The sequence below is a fragment of the Cricetulus griseus genome, chromosome X (assembly GCF_003668045.3).
Source record: "Cricetulus griseus strain 17A/GY chromosome X, alternate assembly CriGri-PICRH-1.0, whole genome shotgun sequence".
Lineage (NCBI taxonomy): Eukaryota > Metazoa > Chordata > Mammalia > Rodentia > Cricetidae > Cricetulus > Cricetulus griseus.
In genome coordinates this window covers 1,438,690-1,456,519 of record NC_048604.1, presented here as the reverse complement: position 1 = coordinate 1,456,519, position 17,830 = coordinate 1,438,690, and the positions used below count along the sequence as shown (strand labels likewise).

The 17,830-nt window shown below is 46.2% G+C and overlaps 2 protein-coding genes and 1 non-coding gene across 3 annotated transcripts; 2 read left to right on the top strand and 1 right to left on the bottom strand.

Annotated features, from left to right (window-relative positions):
* The first annotated feature begins 8,488 nt into the window (after positions 1 to 8,488).
* On the top strand, positions 8,489 to 10,918 carry Rpl10 (ribosomal protein L10). The gene is made up of 6 exons (XM_027432405.1): positions 8,489 to 8,646; positions 9,335 to 9,393; positions 9,485 to 9,592; positions 9,760 to 9,898; positions 10,451 to 10,613; positions 10,695 to 10,918. The coding sequence occupies exons 1-6, from the start codon at positions 8,624 to 8,626 to the stop codon at positions 10,845 to 10,847; spliced, it is 645 nt and encodes a 214-aa protein (XP_027288206.1). The 5' UTR covers positions 8,489 to 8,623; the 3' UTR covers positions 10,848 to 10,918.
* Positions 10,270 to 10,404, top strand: LOC113830966. The gene has a single exon (XR_003488306.1). It is a non-coding gene; the product is annotated as a small nucleolar RNA SNORA70 (small nucleolar RNA).
* Positions 10,919 to 11,367: 449 nt separating the features above from the next.
* Positions 11,368 to 17,818, bottom strand: Dnase1l1 (deoxyribonuclease 1 like 1). The gene is given in 8 exon segments (NM_001244118.1): positions 11,368 to 12,266; positions 12,389 to 12,637; positions 12,717 to 12,829; positions 12,976 to 13,076; positions 14,011 to 14,097; positions 14,177 to 14,265; positions 14,793 to 15,057; positions 17,666 to 17,818. Coding segments are annotated over 7 exon segments (915 nt in total). The 5' UTR covers positions 14,946 to 15,057; positions 17,666 to 17,818; the 3' UTR covers positions 11,368 to 12,143.
* Between the last annotated feature and the right edge of the window lie 12 nt (positions 17,819 to 17,830).

Genomic DNA, 17,830 nt, shown 5'->3' with positions numbered 1-17,830 from the left:
CTTTGTTGGCTCTTCCTACTGGGGTGGGAGTTGGGCTACTGTGGCACAAGTGCTTAGTCTTGGGTCTCAAAAATCACTGACTTTAACCTTTGGTTCTACATTTTAGTTTGTTCTTGGGGAAGGGATCCAGTGTTACCCAAAGATAAGTCTATGTTTTCGTTGTGGGTTTTATTTCTGGGCTCACTCCCTGAAGCACTTAACAACTACTTACAAAATAACTACCATGTAACCAAATGTGCCCATGGGAAATTCAGGCAAAACTGCATTATGATGATACATGCAGGCACTTTAGCCAGGAGAGGCTCATGCCAATATGTGAAGTTACAAGGTTAGAAAAGAAATGAGGCATCTTGCCAGTGGATTTTTTGCTCAGCTCCTGGGATTGATAGTTATTTGATAGCATGGGGGTAGATAGAAAAACTGCAGGATACTCATCCTAATTCTTTGCCTGTTTATTGTTGCTCAGTTTCCAGGTCTTCTGTCCTGGATACATATTACATAATATAAAAAAGTTTTTATCCAGGCATAGTGGTACAAACCTTTAATTCCAGTATTTGAGAGCCAGAGACAGAAGGATCACTTTAAATTTGAGGCTACCATGATCTACATATCACAGTTCCAGGACAGTATCTCAAAAAGAAAATTTTAAAAATTAAAGCCTGGACTGCAGAGATAATGTCATAGTAGTTAAGAGGACTGGTTGCTCTTCCAAAGGACCCAGATTCAATTCCCATCACCCACATGGAAGCTCACAACTATAGTTCCAGTTCCAGGGGACCCAACACCTATGGCAAAACACCAAAAGTTCATTTGTCCTGTCATCTCTTAATACAATTTTTATTTTATTAGGGTTTTTTGGTGTGTTTTGTTTTGGTTTTTGGACACAGGGTTTCTCTGGCTTTGGAGGCTGTCCTGGAACTAGCTCTGTAGAACAGGCTGATCTTGAACTCTCAGAGATCCACCTGTCTCTGCCTTCTGAGTGCTGGGACTAAAGGCATGCACCACCACTGCCTGGCTTTTTGTTTTTGTTTGGTTTGGTTTTGGTTTTTCTTTTTTTTCTTTTTTTTTTTTTTTTGGTTTTTCGAGACAGGGTTTCTCTATTGCTTTGGAGCCTATCCTGGCACTCACTCTGTAAACCAGGCTGGCCTCAAACTCATAGAGATCTGCCTGCCTCTGCCTCCCGAGTGCTGGGATTAAAGGTGTGTGCCACCAATGCCCGGCATTTTCCTAGCCATAATATTTTTAATAAAAAAAATACTATATGAGGATAGCTCAGTATGTAAGGATAGTGTCACCAATCCTAACAATGAGAATTCCTACAAGTTGTCCTCTGACCTCCACATAAAAGCCATGACACAAGTGTGTCCATAGAAATGCATATATAAATAATGAGGGACAGGCAGATCTCTTGAGTTTGAGGTTACAGGACAGCCAGGGCTACACAGAAACCTGTCTAGAAAATATACTCTTCAGGCACCATGATATATATGCAGGCAAACATTTATGCACATAATATTAAAATAATAAAAAGGTTTCCTGGGGGCTCTGAGCCTTCTCTAAGGCTCTCTAGCAACCTGTCTAGGCACCTTTCAGATTCCTGAGGCCTCTCATTTTGGTTTGGTCCTCAATATCCAAGTCTTGTAAGAGCTCTGAGGTTCCAACTCCATGCTTCACTGAATCTTAAGGGTTGTGTTGTCTCAGAAAGGCTAATGACTACCCAGACAAGAACTAAGTGTTGTGCCACAGGCTTGTGACTGCTCTATAGACCTCATGAAATAAAGGCTGCCAGCTCTGTAGAGCTCCAGAACACACTCTCAAAGACCTAAGGGGCAACAATAACTCCAATCCCTAGAAGTTTCCAAGGGTTCAGAGTTACCAGTGGTCAAGACATCTGAGGGATCTAGGACTCTAGATCCCCACCCCAGGACTTCAGTAGCCAATGGAGACAGCAGGGTGTAGGTGCTCAAAGACTGTTCCAGACACTAATCAGCATCTTAATTCTCTCCCTCTATGACCATGAAAGAACAGCCTGTGGAAGTACAATGTGCACAGTCACCATGATTGTGTGCTAGGCCCTGATGACCAGGGAGGAGCCTACGAGCTGAGGATGCATAATGGAATCTACAGTGTGGAAAGAGGTCAAGGAAGGCCTGTGCCCTATAGAGCAAGGCAAGCACAGTGTACATCTGATGGACCTAACATATAGGAGGGGTCTACCCAAAGGGTTCTTGTGTTTTGTTTTGTTTTGTTTTGTTTCGACACAGGGTTTCTCTGTGCAGCTTTGGAACATTTCCTGGAACTCATTCTGTATACCAGGTTGGCCTCAAACTCACAGAGATCCACCTGCCTCTGCATCCCAAGTGCTGGGATTAAAGGCATGTGCTACCACTGCCTGGCTGTTAGTTTCTTTTAGATAGAGTCTTATGAACCTCAAGCTGGCCTCAAACTCATTGTATACCTAAGAATGATTTAGACCACCTGATCTTCCTGCTTCAACTTTTTAAGTAGTTTGTGTCTGCTCACCAAGTACAGTAGAAATTGGGCCACATCCCCATCTCCTCAAAAGAACCCAATGGTTGACAGACAATGGAACACCTAAGAAAGGACAAAATGGGAGTGAATCATCACTTTTTACTTTCTTTTTATGCTGGATCCAGACTTTTTTTTAATATTTTATTTATTTATTGTATACAACATTCTGCTTCCATGTATATCTGCACTCCAGAAGAGGGCACCAGATCTCATAACGGATGGTTGTGAGCCACCATGTAGTTCCTGGAGATTGAACTCAGGACCTCTGGAAGAGCAGTCAGTGCTCTTAACCTCTGAGCCATCTCTCCAGCCCCCTGGATCCAGACTTTCTACACCTAGTATTAACATGCTTCATGGTCCAGGGATAGCTGTTCACAGACCACTGCCCAAGAGACAGGCAGATACAACTAGATAAAGTCCTTCCCTTGGTCCATTGGTATTATTGTTGAAAAGCCAGGATAGAGAGTAGGGCCCAACACTCTGGGAACCTCAAGAAGCTGCCCACCTGGACAGGGGGTTTTCTTTTTCTTTTTGCCTTCGAGACAGGGTTTCCTGGAACTCGCTCTGTAGACCAGGCTGGTCATGAACTCACAGAGATCCATCTGCCTGCCTCTGCCTCCCAGCCACCTGGAGAGGGGGGAAAGTATCAAAGGCAAGTCCAAGAAGGTACAGCACTAACAGAGGGGCATATGACACCTGCAAAAGTATGCCTGCCATCCTTAATTGATCCTTTTAAAAAGAATTAACTATGGGCTGAAGAGATGGCTCAGAGGTTAAGAGCACTGGCTGCTCTTCCAGAGGTCCTGAGTTCAATTCCCAGCAACCACAAGATGGCTCACAACCATCCGGAATGAGATCTGGTGCCCTCTTCTGGCGTGCAGGCATATGTAGAGGCAGAATGTTGTATACATAATAAATAAAATCTTTTAAAAAAGAATTAACTATAATTGTCTGCCTGTATGTATGTCTCTGTACCACATCCGTTCCTGGTGCCTATAGAAGCCAGAAGAGGGCATTTGATTGCCTGGGTCTGGAGTTAGAGATGGTTGTGAGCCACCATAATATGGATGCTGAGAATTGATCAATTCGGGGTCTTGTGGAAGAGGAGCAAGTACTCTTAGCAGCTGAACCATCTCTCCAGTCCCATGCCTACCATTCTTGACAGACCCAGCCACACAGTCCCAGAGGCTACCAGGAAAAGGCAGGTGGCCACCTCAGCTGATTCTGCAAACAACAAGGCCACATGACCTAGAATCTGCCTAACCACAAGAGTCCATGCCTTGGCTCTGTTGGCCAACCGGTGCTGGAAGCCAAGAGATCAAGGTCGCATGGCCATATGTCTTCCACTGCCTGACTTCCCTCCCACCCAGTGAGACCAAGAAGGGGACCAGGAGATGATTGGCTCTAGCTGAAAGCAGGGCCCAGAGACTGCAAGTTCAGGTTGGACTAAGGGTAAGGTGAGTCACAGGGCAGGCCCAGCTGACCATTCCTCCTCCCTTAGCCAGACAGCCCAGACACTCTGCTCAAACCCCCACCCACCCCCATAAGGAAAGGGGGACAATGCCTTCATAGAGCTTCCCTCAGCCATGGGGGTCACAGCACTCATACCTCACTAGGAAATGGCCAGTAGTCCCTTGGGCTTCTAGAGGGCTGGCCCAGGCCAAGGGGGGCAGGGTGAGAATAGAGCAGAGGGAGCAAGCAGCAGGTGACCTTGGAAATAACCCACAGAGGCTGCAGACATCAGTGGAGGAGCAGATACCCATGCACATGCCAGGCAGCCAGGGCCTGAAAGAGAGGCAGGGAGACTCAGGTGGGTGTCAGGAGGGGATCAACCAGGTGAAGGCAGGCAGTGATATGACAAAGTGTGTGGGGAACCTTGGCGGATTCCATGGCAGGCGAGGTTAACCGAGGCAGGGGACAAACGTGCCAGGCAGACAGCGCTTAGTGAGAAGTCTTATTAGAAAGGGGAGGGAGGGGGAAGGAAAAAGAACAGAGGTAAAGACACACAGAGACAGAGAGAGGACAGAAGAGAAGAGGGAGACAGGAAAAGCCCTGTCTGCCCCAGGGGAACAGCGGGAAAGAGATCATAAGTGGGTCTTTTAAAGGGGTCCTTTGCCCCTGTGTGGAGACTAGTAGTCATGGAACCCTGGGCTGACCAGGGTACTGCCTGAGTGCATTCTGCCAGGTGACAGGGGCAGGCCAGAATAATGCCTGAATCCCTACAGACAGAGGGCACCAGTTTGAGTCATGGTACCTGCCAAGGACTACCAGAGACAGGGCAGTGTATGACAGTGCCCTCCGTGTCCCTCTCCTCATCGCCCAACAGAGGGCCAGTGTGTGTCCTTTCTCTGCAACACCCATACCAGAGAGGACTCCGAGATCAGGCTGCCACAGTCAGTGAGAGGGGCCCAAGGGGCAGAACACTAGCCCACAACAGGCAGTCCCAGGCCAAATTAAGTGCAAGTAGAACTTGATCTGTAGCCAAAGCAGAGCCCTTGATTTGAGACAGCTGGAGAGGCTCTGCTTGTAGGTGCCAAGAGTGGCCACACTGTCTCCAAAAGACCCTAGGGTCCTACTTGTGGGCAGGGACATACTGGGATCAGCTTCTGGAGTCCCTGGTGTATGAGACCCTTGCCATGATGCTTCAGTACAGCTCTACTGGAAACCTAGATGGAAACAGTGGGGTATGAGGGAACAGCTGCTAAGCCAGGATGGATACATTGGTCAAGTTCCAGCTGGCAGTTGTCATGACTGCCTAGCTACAGAGAGGCCTGTAAAGGGACCCATGGCCAAGGCACCATGCAAATTTGAGAGGGCAGACCTAACCCTATGGTGTTATTTTGTTTGTGATCTAACAAATGATGCTTGCCTGAAAATCAGAGAAGCAGAACGTCCAGCCACTAATTATCTCTACTGAATCTTCAGACTGAATTCGAGATCCTGTCCCTAAGAATCTTCTGACTGAATGCTGTGCCTACTAAACCTCAGACTGAATGCCATGAGCTCTTGTCTCCTCCCACCTTATATTCCTCTCTTTGCCCAACCATATCATTCTTCTCTCCAGTTCCCTAATTCCGGGATTAAAGGCCTGTGACTTCCAAGTACTGGAAATAAAACTGTGAGCCTGTTTCTCTCTTAGACTGGATCAATGTGTACCCCAGGGTGGCCTTGAACTCAGAGATCCGTGTACCTCTGCTGGGATTAAAGATGTGTGTCACTGCTGAGAGCCCAAGGACACTCAGCCCAGCACCCTGGCTGAAAGAATATCTCATGAACCACAAACATATGCATGTAAGAAAGGCTTGGGATACTGTGATCCTAGGGTTAAAAATTTGCAAAGCATAGGCCAGGCACTTTTAAACGACATTCATCCACAAAAATAAATCTTAAGGGTTGAAGTGAAGGGTCAGTTGTTTTCTTTGTTTGTTTGTGTTGGTTTTTTTTTTTTTTTTGGTTTTTCAAGACAGGGTTTCTCTGTGTAGCTTTGGAGCCTATCCTGGCACTCGCTTTGAAGACCAGGCTGGCCTAGAATTCACAGAGATCTGCCTGCCTCTGCCTCCTGAGTGCTGGGATTAAAGGCGTGTGCCACCAACACCCGGGTGAAGGGTCAGTTGTAAGAGCACTGTTGTTCTTGCAAAGGACCTAATGCCAGTTCCCAGCACCCACATGGGGACTCACAACTGTCAGCAACTCCAGTTCCAGATGGGTCTGACACCTTTTGTCCTCTGCCAGCTCAGACATGCATATGGTGAACTTACATGGGTACATGTCAAAACAATCATACACATACAATAAATGGCTGGGTGTGGTGGCACAGGCCTTCAATCCCAACACTCTGGAAACAGGCAGGTGGGTCTCTGAAATGGAAGCTAGTCTGATCTACATAGTGAGTTTCAGGCCAGCCAGGGTAACATAGATGTTGTCTCAAAAAATGTTTAAATGAAAAGGAAAACAAAATATATAAATAAACAATAAATGCATAGATGTTTAAAGTAAACAAATAAAAAAAACTGTTGGAGAACAGAAGAGCCATTCATGTGGAAGGCACTAACCATGGGGTTACCTGCCACACAGCAGTTGGGAAACAGCAGAGTGCAGTCCATCCAGAGTGAGCCTAAAGCTAGGAAAGCCCAGAGGGAGTTGGAGAATGACAAGGGAAAAGGGAAAGTTTTGACTACCTGTGGGTGACTCTGGGAGATAATCTTTTCCCATAGCAGTAAGATGCTAGGTCCAGGCTAGAACCATGCTTTTAATTTCAGTACTGTGGAGGCAGAAGCTTGTGGCTGTCTGAGTTTAAGTTTAATGGCAGCCTGGTCAGGCCAGCCAAGGCCACACATAGTAAGACTTTGTGTCAAAAACAAACAAACAAACAAACAAAGAAATGACGCAAGCTAGGTTCTCACTTATCCCCCTTCAGCTAAAGAACCGACCACCTCTACAACTGCATAAATACCAATCAGGGAAAAGACTGGCTGGAGACAGCTGTCTTCAGGGGATAGATGGCAATGTGTGGGGATGGAGTACTGTGCAGAAGCCTACAGGAACTGTCCCAGGGAAGCAATATGGAAGAGAAGCAGAAGAAACCTACTAGCTCTGGGCTGGGGCTAGAGCTCCTAAGCATGTTGGAACAAGCTGGGCCTGTGTATCCGGGGGTTGCACGTTGAGAACTGTAGGGAAGGAAGGCTTCTAGTCCCTACCTTTACTTCTAGAAAAGCCAATGGCTTTCTCTAGAGCACTGTCTGTATCATGTCTCCCTCAGTGATTGTTGGCCAGACACGTGCTTCTGGGTCAGAACAATATTTTCCTGGTTTCTTGTCTCCTTAGACAGTAGTAACCTTATATGGGAAAGTAGTCAGTAGTTAGCTGCCAATCTTCCTATACACACCCAGATGTACATTTTGAACTTGTCACAGTGAAAAGAAGGGCGTGCCTCTCTCTCTCTCTCTCTCTCTCTCTCTCTCTCTCTCTCTCTCTCTCTCTCCTCTCTCCTCTCTCTCTCCTTCCCTCCCTCCCTCCCTCCTTCTCCCTTTTTCTCTGTTTTTCGAGCCAGGGCATCTCTGCTTGCTCTCTTGACCAGGCTGGCTTCTAACTCAGAGATCCACCTGCCTCGGCCTATAGACCCGAAAGTTGGGATTGAAGGTGCATGTCACCGACGCCCAGTAGCTTGTCTTTCTTCTGGAACCTGCTGCAAAGGAGCTCCGACGACCCTTTTGGAGCGTGGCCCAAGGCACTGAGGCCCTCTTTAGCTAAATGGAGGTAATGGTGCCGCCACTGTTTTTGCCCAGTTTACAATCTCCTTGAGAACATAAATTATCTTTTCCCGAGAGTTTAGAGACAGTGGGGAGGGCCCAACTAGTGATGACGACGGCAATCGCCTACACAAGCTTCTTGTCGGCCTCTAGAGGGCAACCAAGAGCCTATCATGGTGCTCTTTGTAGGCTCTTCCGTGTAGGTAGAAGCGTTGTGGGTGGGTCTCCGGACCCAACCTCCCTGCTGACAAAGGAAATCCGAGTTCCTAGCATGGCGCCTTCGCGCCATTTCCTGTAGCCTTGAGGAAATCCTGAACCAATATTCTGGAGTCCCATTAAGCTAGTGAACACCTGCGTGATCACCCAGTTCTACTGAGAAAAACTCCTCTTTTCAAGTCTTAGAATATTGTTAGAATATTAGTCACAGCAAAGTCTGTCAATGCCCCGCCCCAAATGGCCAGACGGAAGCCGCTTTCTCTTGCCTATGTGTCGAAACCCCATTCGCTAGCACGTCGCCGGAAACCGGTGTCCCGTCACCAAAGCGCTCTGCGCATGTTTCGTGCCGGCCTGCTACACATGCGCAGAGCGCCGCTGCATCTATGATCCTAGCGTCTGATAGAGCGTCTACACTACCCTAAGGCTGAGACTCTATGGTACCTACGCTGGAAGATGGGCCGCCTATATAAAGCATGCGCAGGCGTGGGAGCGTCTCTTTTCCTCCGGTGCGGTGAGTGTGTTCGGTTGCTTAATGGTGTTCAGTGGTTTCGTCGTTCTTTGGGATTCTGGGTCTATATTCTTACTTTGAACGTTTCATTACAGCCACCGACTATCCTATTGTCATCATGGGTCGCCGCCCTGCCCGGTGGTGAGTGCTAAATCCATACTATTTCTATTGTAAAAACGGAGGAAATAATTGCATTTCTTCTCAAAGACATTTTTTGGGAGTTGGACTCCTCGTCATTCAGCGACGCTGAGCTAAAAACTGGCCCCAGATTTACTTTACTACTTCACTGGGGGCTTTGTCTTTTCAAGCTTGTGGATTGGTTAACCAACCAACGACTACTTTGTAGCCTATTTTGTAGAGCAAGAAACATGTGCGTATGCACTCAACCTTCTGTCTTCTCAAATGAACCTTGTCATAAAGACTCCCATGCCTTTTTAGTGACTTCTGTATCTGTCTTTGTTATTTCTGAGTCGTGTGCTTTGTGGTTTCAACCGGACACCAACGGCCCGCCAAGCAGTTTTAGGCATCACCTAGCTGCATGCCCTGCAGAGGGCGCCATATTCTCTTCACGTGGCTGAGGCGGGTTTTATGTCACATGCTCTGAAGTCTTAAGGAAAAATTGTGCTATCTCACCCTACTCTGATGAAGGGTTGATACTGGTGATTGGTTTTTGTTTAATGTGTCTTATGTGGCAATCTGTTTAGTTGCCTTAGAGTCAGTTTTTACTAACCGAATGAATTCAGACTTGGTCTTGTCCCTTTGCCACTACGTAAAGCTTGCTGTGTTTAGTTGCCACTCTTGTTACACCTGACTTTTCTTGCTCCTGCAGTTACCGATATTGTAAGAACAAGCCGTACCCAAAGTCTCGCTTCTGCCGAGGTGTCCCTGGTAAGTAATGACAAAACTGCAAATGTGGATCTGTGGTGCTGTCTGATTCCCACTCCACGGGCACTTAGTACCACGTGTTTGTGTTTTTCAGATGCTAAAATTCGCATCTTTGATTTGGGACGGAAGAAGGCAAAGGTTGATGAATTCCCACTTTGTGGGCACATGGTGTCAGATGAATATGAGCAGCTCTCTTCCGAAGGTGAGGACCCTTTTGTTGATCAACATTTCTTCCTGTGTAGTCTGTATGGTAGTAGCCACTTCATTAGTTTGAGATTTTCTATGTGATTTATTCCACTAACATGACCTCCATCTCTGGACCTACCTCTACACTATCCTGTTTTCACTGCTGTTTTTCTCCCCACTCAGCTCTAGAGGCGGCCCGTATTTGTGCCAACAAATACATGGTAAAGAGTTGTGGCAAGGATGGCTTTCATATTCGAGTGAGGCTCCACCCTTTCCATGTCATCCGAATCAATAAGATGTTGTCCTGTGCTGGAGCTGACAGGTAAGCTGGCAGTTAGCACCCTTTTGCATAATTTGTGACATATAATGTGTGTTTTTTTTTCACCAGTCAAGACCGATAGGTTGGAAAGATTGCTCAGCTCTAGCTAGGAGCACTTGCTCTTGAGGAACTGTTCAATTCTTAAATCCATGTGGTGGCTCACAACCATCTCTAACTACAATTCTAGGGGATTCCGTGCTTCTGAGAGCACCAGGCACACTAGTCGTTCACAGGCATGCAACTAAGGCCCTAAAGTAGAGAAGAAAACTTTTGTGCTGTTCGTACTCTTCTGATTATGACGATCATCATGCATGGTTTCTGTTTTGTTTTTCCAGACGGGGTTTCTCTGTATTTGGAGAATTTTGGGATTTTATTTGCAGCTAATTAAGCCGATCAGGTTCCTTTCCCCATGGGAGCCTGGTGTGCAATGGTTGCAAACAGCAGCCTCCTTGGTAGTGTATGCAGCCTATCGCCTATATGGGCTGCCCTAAGGGACCTTGGAGACAATTTTCTCAGTTGCTCAAGTTTCTGATCTCAATGATATCCCCAATCTAGGCTCCAGACGGGTATGCGTGGTGCCTTTGGGAAGCCCCAGGGCACAGTGGCCAGGGTTCACATTGGCCAGGTCATCATGTCCATCCGCACCAAGCTGCAGAATAAAGAACATGTGATTGAGGCTCTTCGTAGAGCAAAGTTCAAGTTCCCTGGCCGCCAGAAGGTAGGTGACATTATTTATTAACTTCCCTTCTGTTTTCTTTCTCTGATCTCATTGACTTTTTTTTCTTCTGTCTCCCTCTAGATCCACATCTCAAAGAAATGGGGCTTCACCAAGTTTAATGCAGATGAATTTGAAGACATGGTTGCTGAGAAACGGCTCATTCCTGATGGCTGTGGGGTCAAATATATCCCCAATCGTGGTCCCCTGGACAAGTGGCGAGCCCTGCACTCCTGAGAGCTTCCACAGTGCTCTCCTGTACCCTACCAAATCATGTTCAGTAATAAATCTCATCCAGTCTGCTTACATGTTTGTATCTGATTTTTAGTTTTGTTTTTCAAAACCGGGTTTCTGTGTAACAACCCTGGTTGTCTTGGAACTCAATTTGTTGACCAAGTGCTGGGTTGTTTGTTTTTTTTTTTGTTTTTTGCTTTTTCAAGACCGGGTTTCGCTGTGTCCTTGGAGGCTCCTGGAACTCAGAGATGTGAGTGTTAGGATTAAAGGCGGGTGCTACTACTGCTTGGCTGTATCTGATTTTGGGGGGGGGGGTTCGAGACAGGGTTTCTCTGTGTAGCTTTGGAGCCTATCCTAGCACTTGCTCTGGAGACCAGGCTGGCTTAGAACTCAGATCCGCCTGCCTCCTGAGTGCTGGGATTAAAGGTGTGTACCACCAACGCCCAGCCGGTTGTATCTGATTATTAATATGGGGTTTTATGGTTTGGTTATACAGGGCAACTTAGTGAACTGAGCCTGCAAAGAGTTACAACTGGTGATTTTATTGGAACATTTTAAACCTGACATCTCTAGCAGAGCCATGTTCATAAGTACAGAGCAAATGTATCAGGGATATGTGGTCCAGAGAGAAGGCTGGCCCATATAGTTTAATCATTGGAATAACATGATTGTTTGGAGCTAAAAATTTTGAAGTAAACCTGTGGTGACAATGCTACAATCTACCAGAGCTTTTTGTAAGCTGGTGGTAGAGGGTTTTTAAAGAGTTCATGTCTCCCAAGTGAGCATATTTTGGTGAGCTCGTTTTCTTTTTTTTTCTTTTTGGTTTTTTGAGACCAGGTTTCTCTGTAGCTTTGGAGCCTATCCTGGCACTCTGGAGAACAGGCTGGTCTTGAACCACCTGCCTCTGCCTCCCAAGTGCTGGGATTAGTTTAAAGGCATGTGCCACCAACACCCGGCAGGTGAGCTCATTTTCTATTATAAGGTATCTGGAATACATGTTCTGTCTGGCTCTAAATGTGTGTTGCAGAGAGCCCTGGAGCCTGCTTTGTCTCTGTGTCTAAGGTGGAATGGCTTGAAGTGACAAGTTGTATCTATTCCAAATGCACCAAAACCCACGGTATTGGATATAATAGGAAATAACACTGGTAGCCCTGTCTTCCTCTTGGAATAATAAGCAGCAGAAAGCCTACATAAAAAGAAAGGGAAGGCTGTAGTTGAAACCATTCAGATCTTGCTTGGCTTCAGGAGATGCCAGTGTTTTAAGTCATTGTCCATAAGGTACAAAAGGTGTTAAGCCACCTAGCTCAGTTGAGATGGCAAAAGTGACAGCAGGAGCAGAATGGCCAAACTGAAGAGTTGAATGTTGTGAGTTGCCTGACTCAGCTCCACCTCCACAGGATAATGGTCACTGATGCTGAGAGCCTTGGGAGGGACAGCAAGATGAAGTGTCAGTTCCTGGGGCTGAGGGGCTTTCCTGTCAACTCACCTCCACAATTCTGCCCTCAGCCATTGAATAAGCCCTTATGTTAACCCAGCTTCTTTACCTCTTCCTCAGTCAGCTGAAAGCTCCTGGGGAAGTTGAAGGGTGCTGCAGCCCTCAGCAGGGTCTGACAGCCCTGCCCATGCATCACAATCCGATCGTAGGTACAGTTGGTGCTGGCCCGCACTGTAGTGTCCTCCCCATCAGAAATCACCCAGTGGAAGCCTGCCTCAGTCCGAAGGAGCAGGCTGTTGAGACGCTTTTTAGTCAGTGATGCACAGTCAGCATTGAAGTCCCCAAGCAGGATCACATCCTAAAGGTTAAACAAGTGATTGGATTTTGCCACAGGGCAATCCCACCAAACCCTCTCCTGTGCAAGCTATCATCCCTACCTCATTTTGCCAGCGTTGGGAGACATCCAGAAACACATCATATAGGGCATTCAGCTCCTTCTCTACATCCTTGGGTGTAGTGTGGAGTGGAACCAGTACCACACTTGGAAGGACTGCAAGGCCCAGGAAGTTGAAGCTGCCATAGCTGTCAGCTCTTCACATCCACTTCCACTTCCCCTAGGAACCAACCCACAGGAAAGCCAGCCAAACCTCCCTCTCCTGTTTGCATGTACCAGACCCACCTTTCTTCCCCTCTTACTTTTGCTAGGGAGAGCGAACTGGGCCACAAAAGGTTCTCGGGCAAAAAGGTCATTTGTGTCATTGTACTGGTAGGAATTCAGAATCTGTGTCTTGTCAGACCTATAAAAACCAAGGGGTGGGAAGCAGTGGCCCCAAGTATTATGTGAGAACAGCAGAGCTAGTGCTCAAGGAGGAACATTCCTGGTTCCTAGTTCTGCCAGTTTCATGTGGGTACAACCTTATTTTCTAGAACTTCTGGGGTTTTGTTTTTGTTTTTGTTTTTTTGTCTTTTCGAGACAGGGTTTCTCTCTAGCTTTGGAGGCTGTCCTGGAACTCACTCTGTAGACCAGGCTGGTCTCAAACTCACAAAGAGGATTAAAGGCGTGTGCCATCAATGCCCAGTTTCTTTTTTCTTTTTACTTACTTTTTTGACAGGGTTTCTCTATTATGTAGCCCTGGGTGTCCTGGAACTCTCTAGACTAGGCTGACCGTGAACTCACAGAGATCCACCTGTCTGCCTCTGAGTGTTGGGATTAAAGGCATATACCACTACTTCTAGCTTGGAGGGTTTTTGTTGTTGTTGTTTTTTAATTACCAGGGATAAATGTGTACCCTGCCACTGAGTGATGTCTTCAGCTCCCTAGAACTATTTTTGTTTTTGTTAAGATTTAATTTTATTTTATCTGTATGAGTGTTTTGCCTCCATGTATGTCTGTGGACCATGGGTCTGCAGAGGCCAGAAGAGGGTGTCCAATTCCCTGGAACTGGAGTTAATAATGATTGTATGCTATTGTATGTGTACTGGGATTAAACCCTAGTCCTCTGAGAGAGCAGCAAGTGCTCTTAAAACACGGAATCATCTCTCCAGCTGTACCTAGAACTTTCATGAGTTTTTTTGAGATCCATTTTCATTATTGCCCAGCTAGTCTTGAACTCATGGACTCCAGCAATTGTTTTATCTAATTTAGTCTCTTGAATAGACTAGTGGGTCTTCAAACCACCAGGACCAGCTAGAATTGTCTTTATGAGGATAGAATCCAACCCCTGTACTCACCGGTAGATATACACATACTTCTCCTTGTATGTGCTGCGCCCTAGCAGGGAGCTGTTTAGGAAGCTGTAAGTCCTGGAACTGTCAAATCTGCCAGAAAAAGAATCCAGAGTCAGGGTCCTTGAGGCTCTGGGTAGAACCCAGATTAGATTAACAGACCCTTCTTTACCTATTAAGTTCTCGAAGCAGAAGAGAGACAGTTTTCTGGGAAGAATCCACCACCTCCTGAAGCACCATGATATCACATCGAGCCAGGATCTGCAGGGAATGAGGGATAACAGCTCAATTCAAAGTTATCACTATGGAGGGGTTAACATATGTAAAGACTGGTGCCAGGGTGGCCAAAGACAGCAGTGGGACTAGGAGGATCCCAGGAAAACAAAGAGCATCATTCTATTATACCTTGGCCATTGCTTTTAGAGGATGAGGTTGGTTATTAAATGATAGTTGAAGGATACTTCACATCTGTGCACTCACATTTCCAGATATCCCCCTCCCCTTTTTAGTGCATGTCCCTGGTCAGGCAGAGCTGAGGGCTTTTGGTCAAGGCACACAGATTTCTTTTCTTTTCTTCCTTTTTTCTTTTTTCTTTCCTTTCTTTTTTTTTGTTTTTTGAGACAGTGTTTCTCTGTAACTTTGGAGGCTGTCCTGGAACTAGTGTAGATCAGGCTGGTCTCCAACTCACAGAGATCCACCTGCCTCTGCCTCCCGAATGCTGGGACTAAAGGTGTGCTCCACCAATGCCTGGCAGCACACAGATTTCTGCAACAATGAATTTAACTTACTTGAACTAAGGTATCCATCACTGGCTCCTTGGCCAACTTGCTCAATGTCAGTCTTTGGGCATTGAAGGCACAGATACGAAAGGCTTCAGTCCCACCAGCCAGGAAGATGAGCAGGAGAGCCACAGTAAGCCCATGCATGGCCATATATGGCATCAGGAGCCCTCCAAAGGAATCCGGGTTGTTCAGAGTGCATTGGCACTGCAGCTGATCTCGGCTAATTGGTGTTCTCCCTGCTTCTGGCCCTGAATGTTTCTGGCATCTTTTCCTGGGAAGTGTAAGATACATGTGGTATGGCATAAAACTTTCTACGCATGGTAGAGAAATACTTGCTATTGAGCACTCTCTGGTCCTGAGACCCTGTCTTTCAAAAAACAAAAACAAGGCTAAGTGTGGTAGCATACTCTTATAATTCCAGCATCTGGGAGATGAAGGTAAGAGGATCACAAGTTTTGTTGTTGTTTGTTTTTATTTTTCGAGACAGGGTTTCTCTGTGGCTTTGGACGCTGTCCTGGCACTCACTCTGTAGACCAGGCTGGCCTCAAACTCAGACATCCATCTGACTCTGCCTCCCAAGCGCTGGGATTAAAGGGTGTGCCACCAATGCCCAGCTGTTTTTTGTTTTTGAGACAGGGTTTCTCTGTGTAACAGTCTTAGTTGTCCTGGAACTCCTTTTATAGACCAGTCTGGCCTCAAACTCACAGAGGTCCACCTGCTTCTGCCTCCCAAGTGCTGGGATTAAAGGCATGAGCCACCAATGCCAGGCTCACTGACTGGCTCTTTTTTAATTTTTTTATGTGGGGTACTGGGGACTGAAGATGAGGCCTTACACATGTTAGGGAAGTGCTCTACTACTGAGCTATATCCCTAACCCTGCATTGTTTTGTTTGCTTGTTTTTTTTTTTTTTGTGGCAAGATGACCTTGAACTTCTTCTGATTCTCCTCCCTCTACCTCACCCACACAGGAATTACAGGTGTATACCACCAAGCTTGGCTTATGGAGTGCTTGGGATAGAACCCAGGGCCTCACATGTTGGCTATGTAGGGAAGGCTATACTATGTAAGCTATACTATGTAAGTCTCATAACTAGGCAAGCACTGTATCATCTGAATCACACTCTAGCTCAGCCATTTTGAGTAAAGCAAGCACCTTAATTTCCTAAAGCAGAACTGCTGGTTCATATTATAGTTTTATTTTTAATTTCTCTTGTGTCATTTTTGTTTTGCTTTTGTTTTTGAGACAGGGTTTCTCTGTGTAGCTTTGGAGGCTGTCCTGGAACTCGCTCTGGAGACCAGGCTGGCCTTGAACTCACAGAGATCCTCCTATCTTTGCCTCCCTCCCAAGTGCTGCAATTAAAGGCATGTGCCACCACTGCTCAGCTTATTTTTAATTTTTAAGGAACACCACAATGTTTTCCATAGCTGTTGTGCCATTTTATATTCCTACTAACAGTGCATAAGGGTATAAGCTTATTCTTTTAACCAACTTCCTCAAAATATCAAGAAGCAGCTGGGTGGTGTTGTCGCATGCCTGTAATCTCAACACTCACAAACTAAAGGCAGGCGGATAGCTGAGTTCTAGGCCAGCCTGGTCTACAGATTGAGCTCTAAGCAGCCGGGGATACACAGAGAAACCCTGTCTCAAAATATAAATAAATAAATTGCTGTGTACCATTTTCCACATAGCCCCCCTTCCTAGCTAAGGCAGAGATAGTCCCAGATTCAGTAAGGTCCAGTTTGTCTTATACATATTAGAAAATAAAACATGAACCTCTTCAGGTATTTCTTTCTTCTTCTTAACCTTTTTAAAAATTTTTTTTGTTAACCATTTTTTTTTTTTTTTTTTAAGACAGGGTTTCTTAGTAGCTATGGAGCCAGTCTTGGAACTTGATCTGTAGACTAGTCTGGCCTCGAACTCACAGAGATCCACCTGCCTCTGCCTCCCGAGTGCTTCGATTAAAGAAAGGCATGCACCAGCACCCAGCTCCTTTAAAAAACATTTATTTGTGTGTGTTTGTGTATGCATGTATGCGTGCATGCCTCTAAGTGGAGTATGTTTTTTTTTTTCTTTCACCAAGTGGGTTCCAGCTATCAAACTGAGGCCATCAAATTTGACAGTAAATTTTCTTATCTTCTGAGTCATTATACCAACCCATCTGTTTCTATTTGTAACTTTTTATGTGCTTTTCTTTTCCACCTTTCTTTCTGTTTTCATTTGATTGTTTCATATACAGGTCTTAATTTATAACCAAGGCTGGCTTGTAAGTCACTATGTAGTCCCAGACTGTCCTCAACCTTACTGGGTGCTCCTGGAGCCCATCTTTGAGAGTCTGTCTCAGGGTTTTCTTTGTCTCAGGCTCACCTCTGCCTAACCATATCTTTGGGACTCAGCCCTTTACTGTACTCCCTGTCCATGTCACATCCCGAAGCATGAGGCCCTGCTTCTGTTTGCTTGCTTTTTTCAGTCACCTTGTTACTTTCTCCTCTCTGTTAATTTCCTGTCTGTCTTGTTCTATCTTCCTGGTTCTGCCCATGTCAGCGTTTCTGTTAGTGTCATCCTGGCTGGCCTTGATATTTGTTTCTCTCTGGCCACCTGCTCTGCCACTCATGCTTATTTTCGTCTCTTTGCACCAGTGCCTGTTCTGGGATACAAACGAGCATTGGTGAAGCTCTGCATTGGCCAAGTTACATCTGAAGACTGAGACCACTAGAACTCTGGGAAAGAATTGCAAAGAATGACTTTCTGTCTTCAGCTCAATCCCCATCCTAGTCTTCCAAAGCCAGCCTTAGTTCTGGATCAAAAGTCCCTTCCCCCTTTAAGACCCTCCCCAGGTAGAGAACATCCTCCCTTTCCCTAGCCCGCAGGATTCTCGTACCTTGGTAGACCAACTTGGTCCCACGCCTGCCTCAACCTTGAACCGATTGAAACACTCCACAGAATCGCAGCGCCAACCACGGTAAGGATTTGGGATGGGGTGAAGAGGAAGCCCGCTTCCAAACCCACCCAAAGGGCCAGCCCCAGAGCCAACTCTCTTGTCCCA

Bases quoted from the DNA above. Each gene is read 5' to 3' on its own strand.
- Rpl10 (XM_027432405.1), top strand. From the start codon at position 8,624: ATGGGTCGCCGCCCTGCCCGGTG. The intron at 9,394-9,484 runs GTAAGTAATGAC...TGTGTTTTTCAG, and splicing joins CTTCTGCCGAGGTGTCCCTG to ATGCTAAAATTCGCATCTTT. The intron at 9,593-9,759 runs GTGAGGACCCTT...CTCCCCACTCAG, and splicing joins TGAGCAGCTCTCTTCCGAAG to CTCTAGAGGCGGCCCGTATT.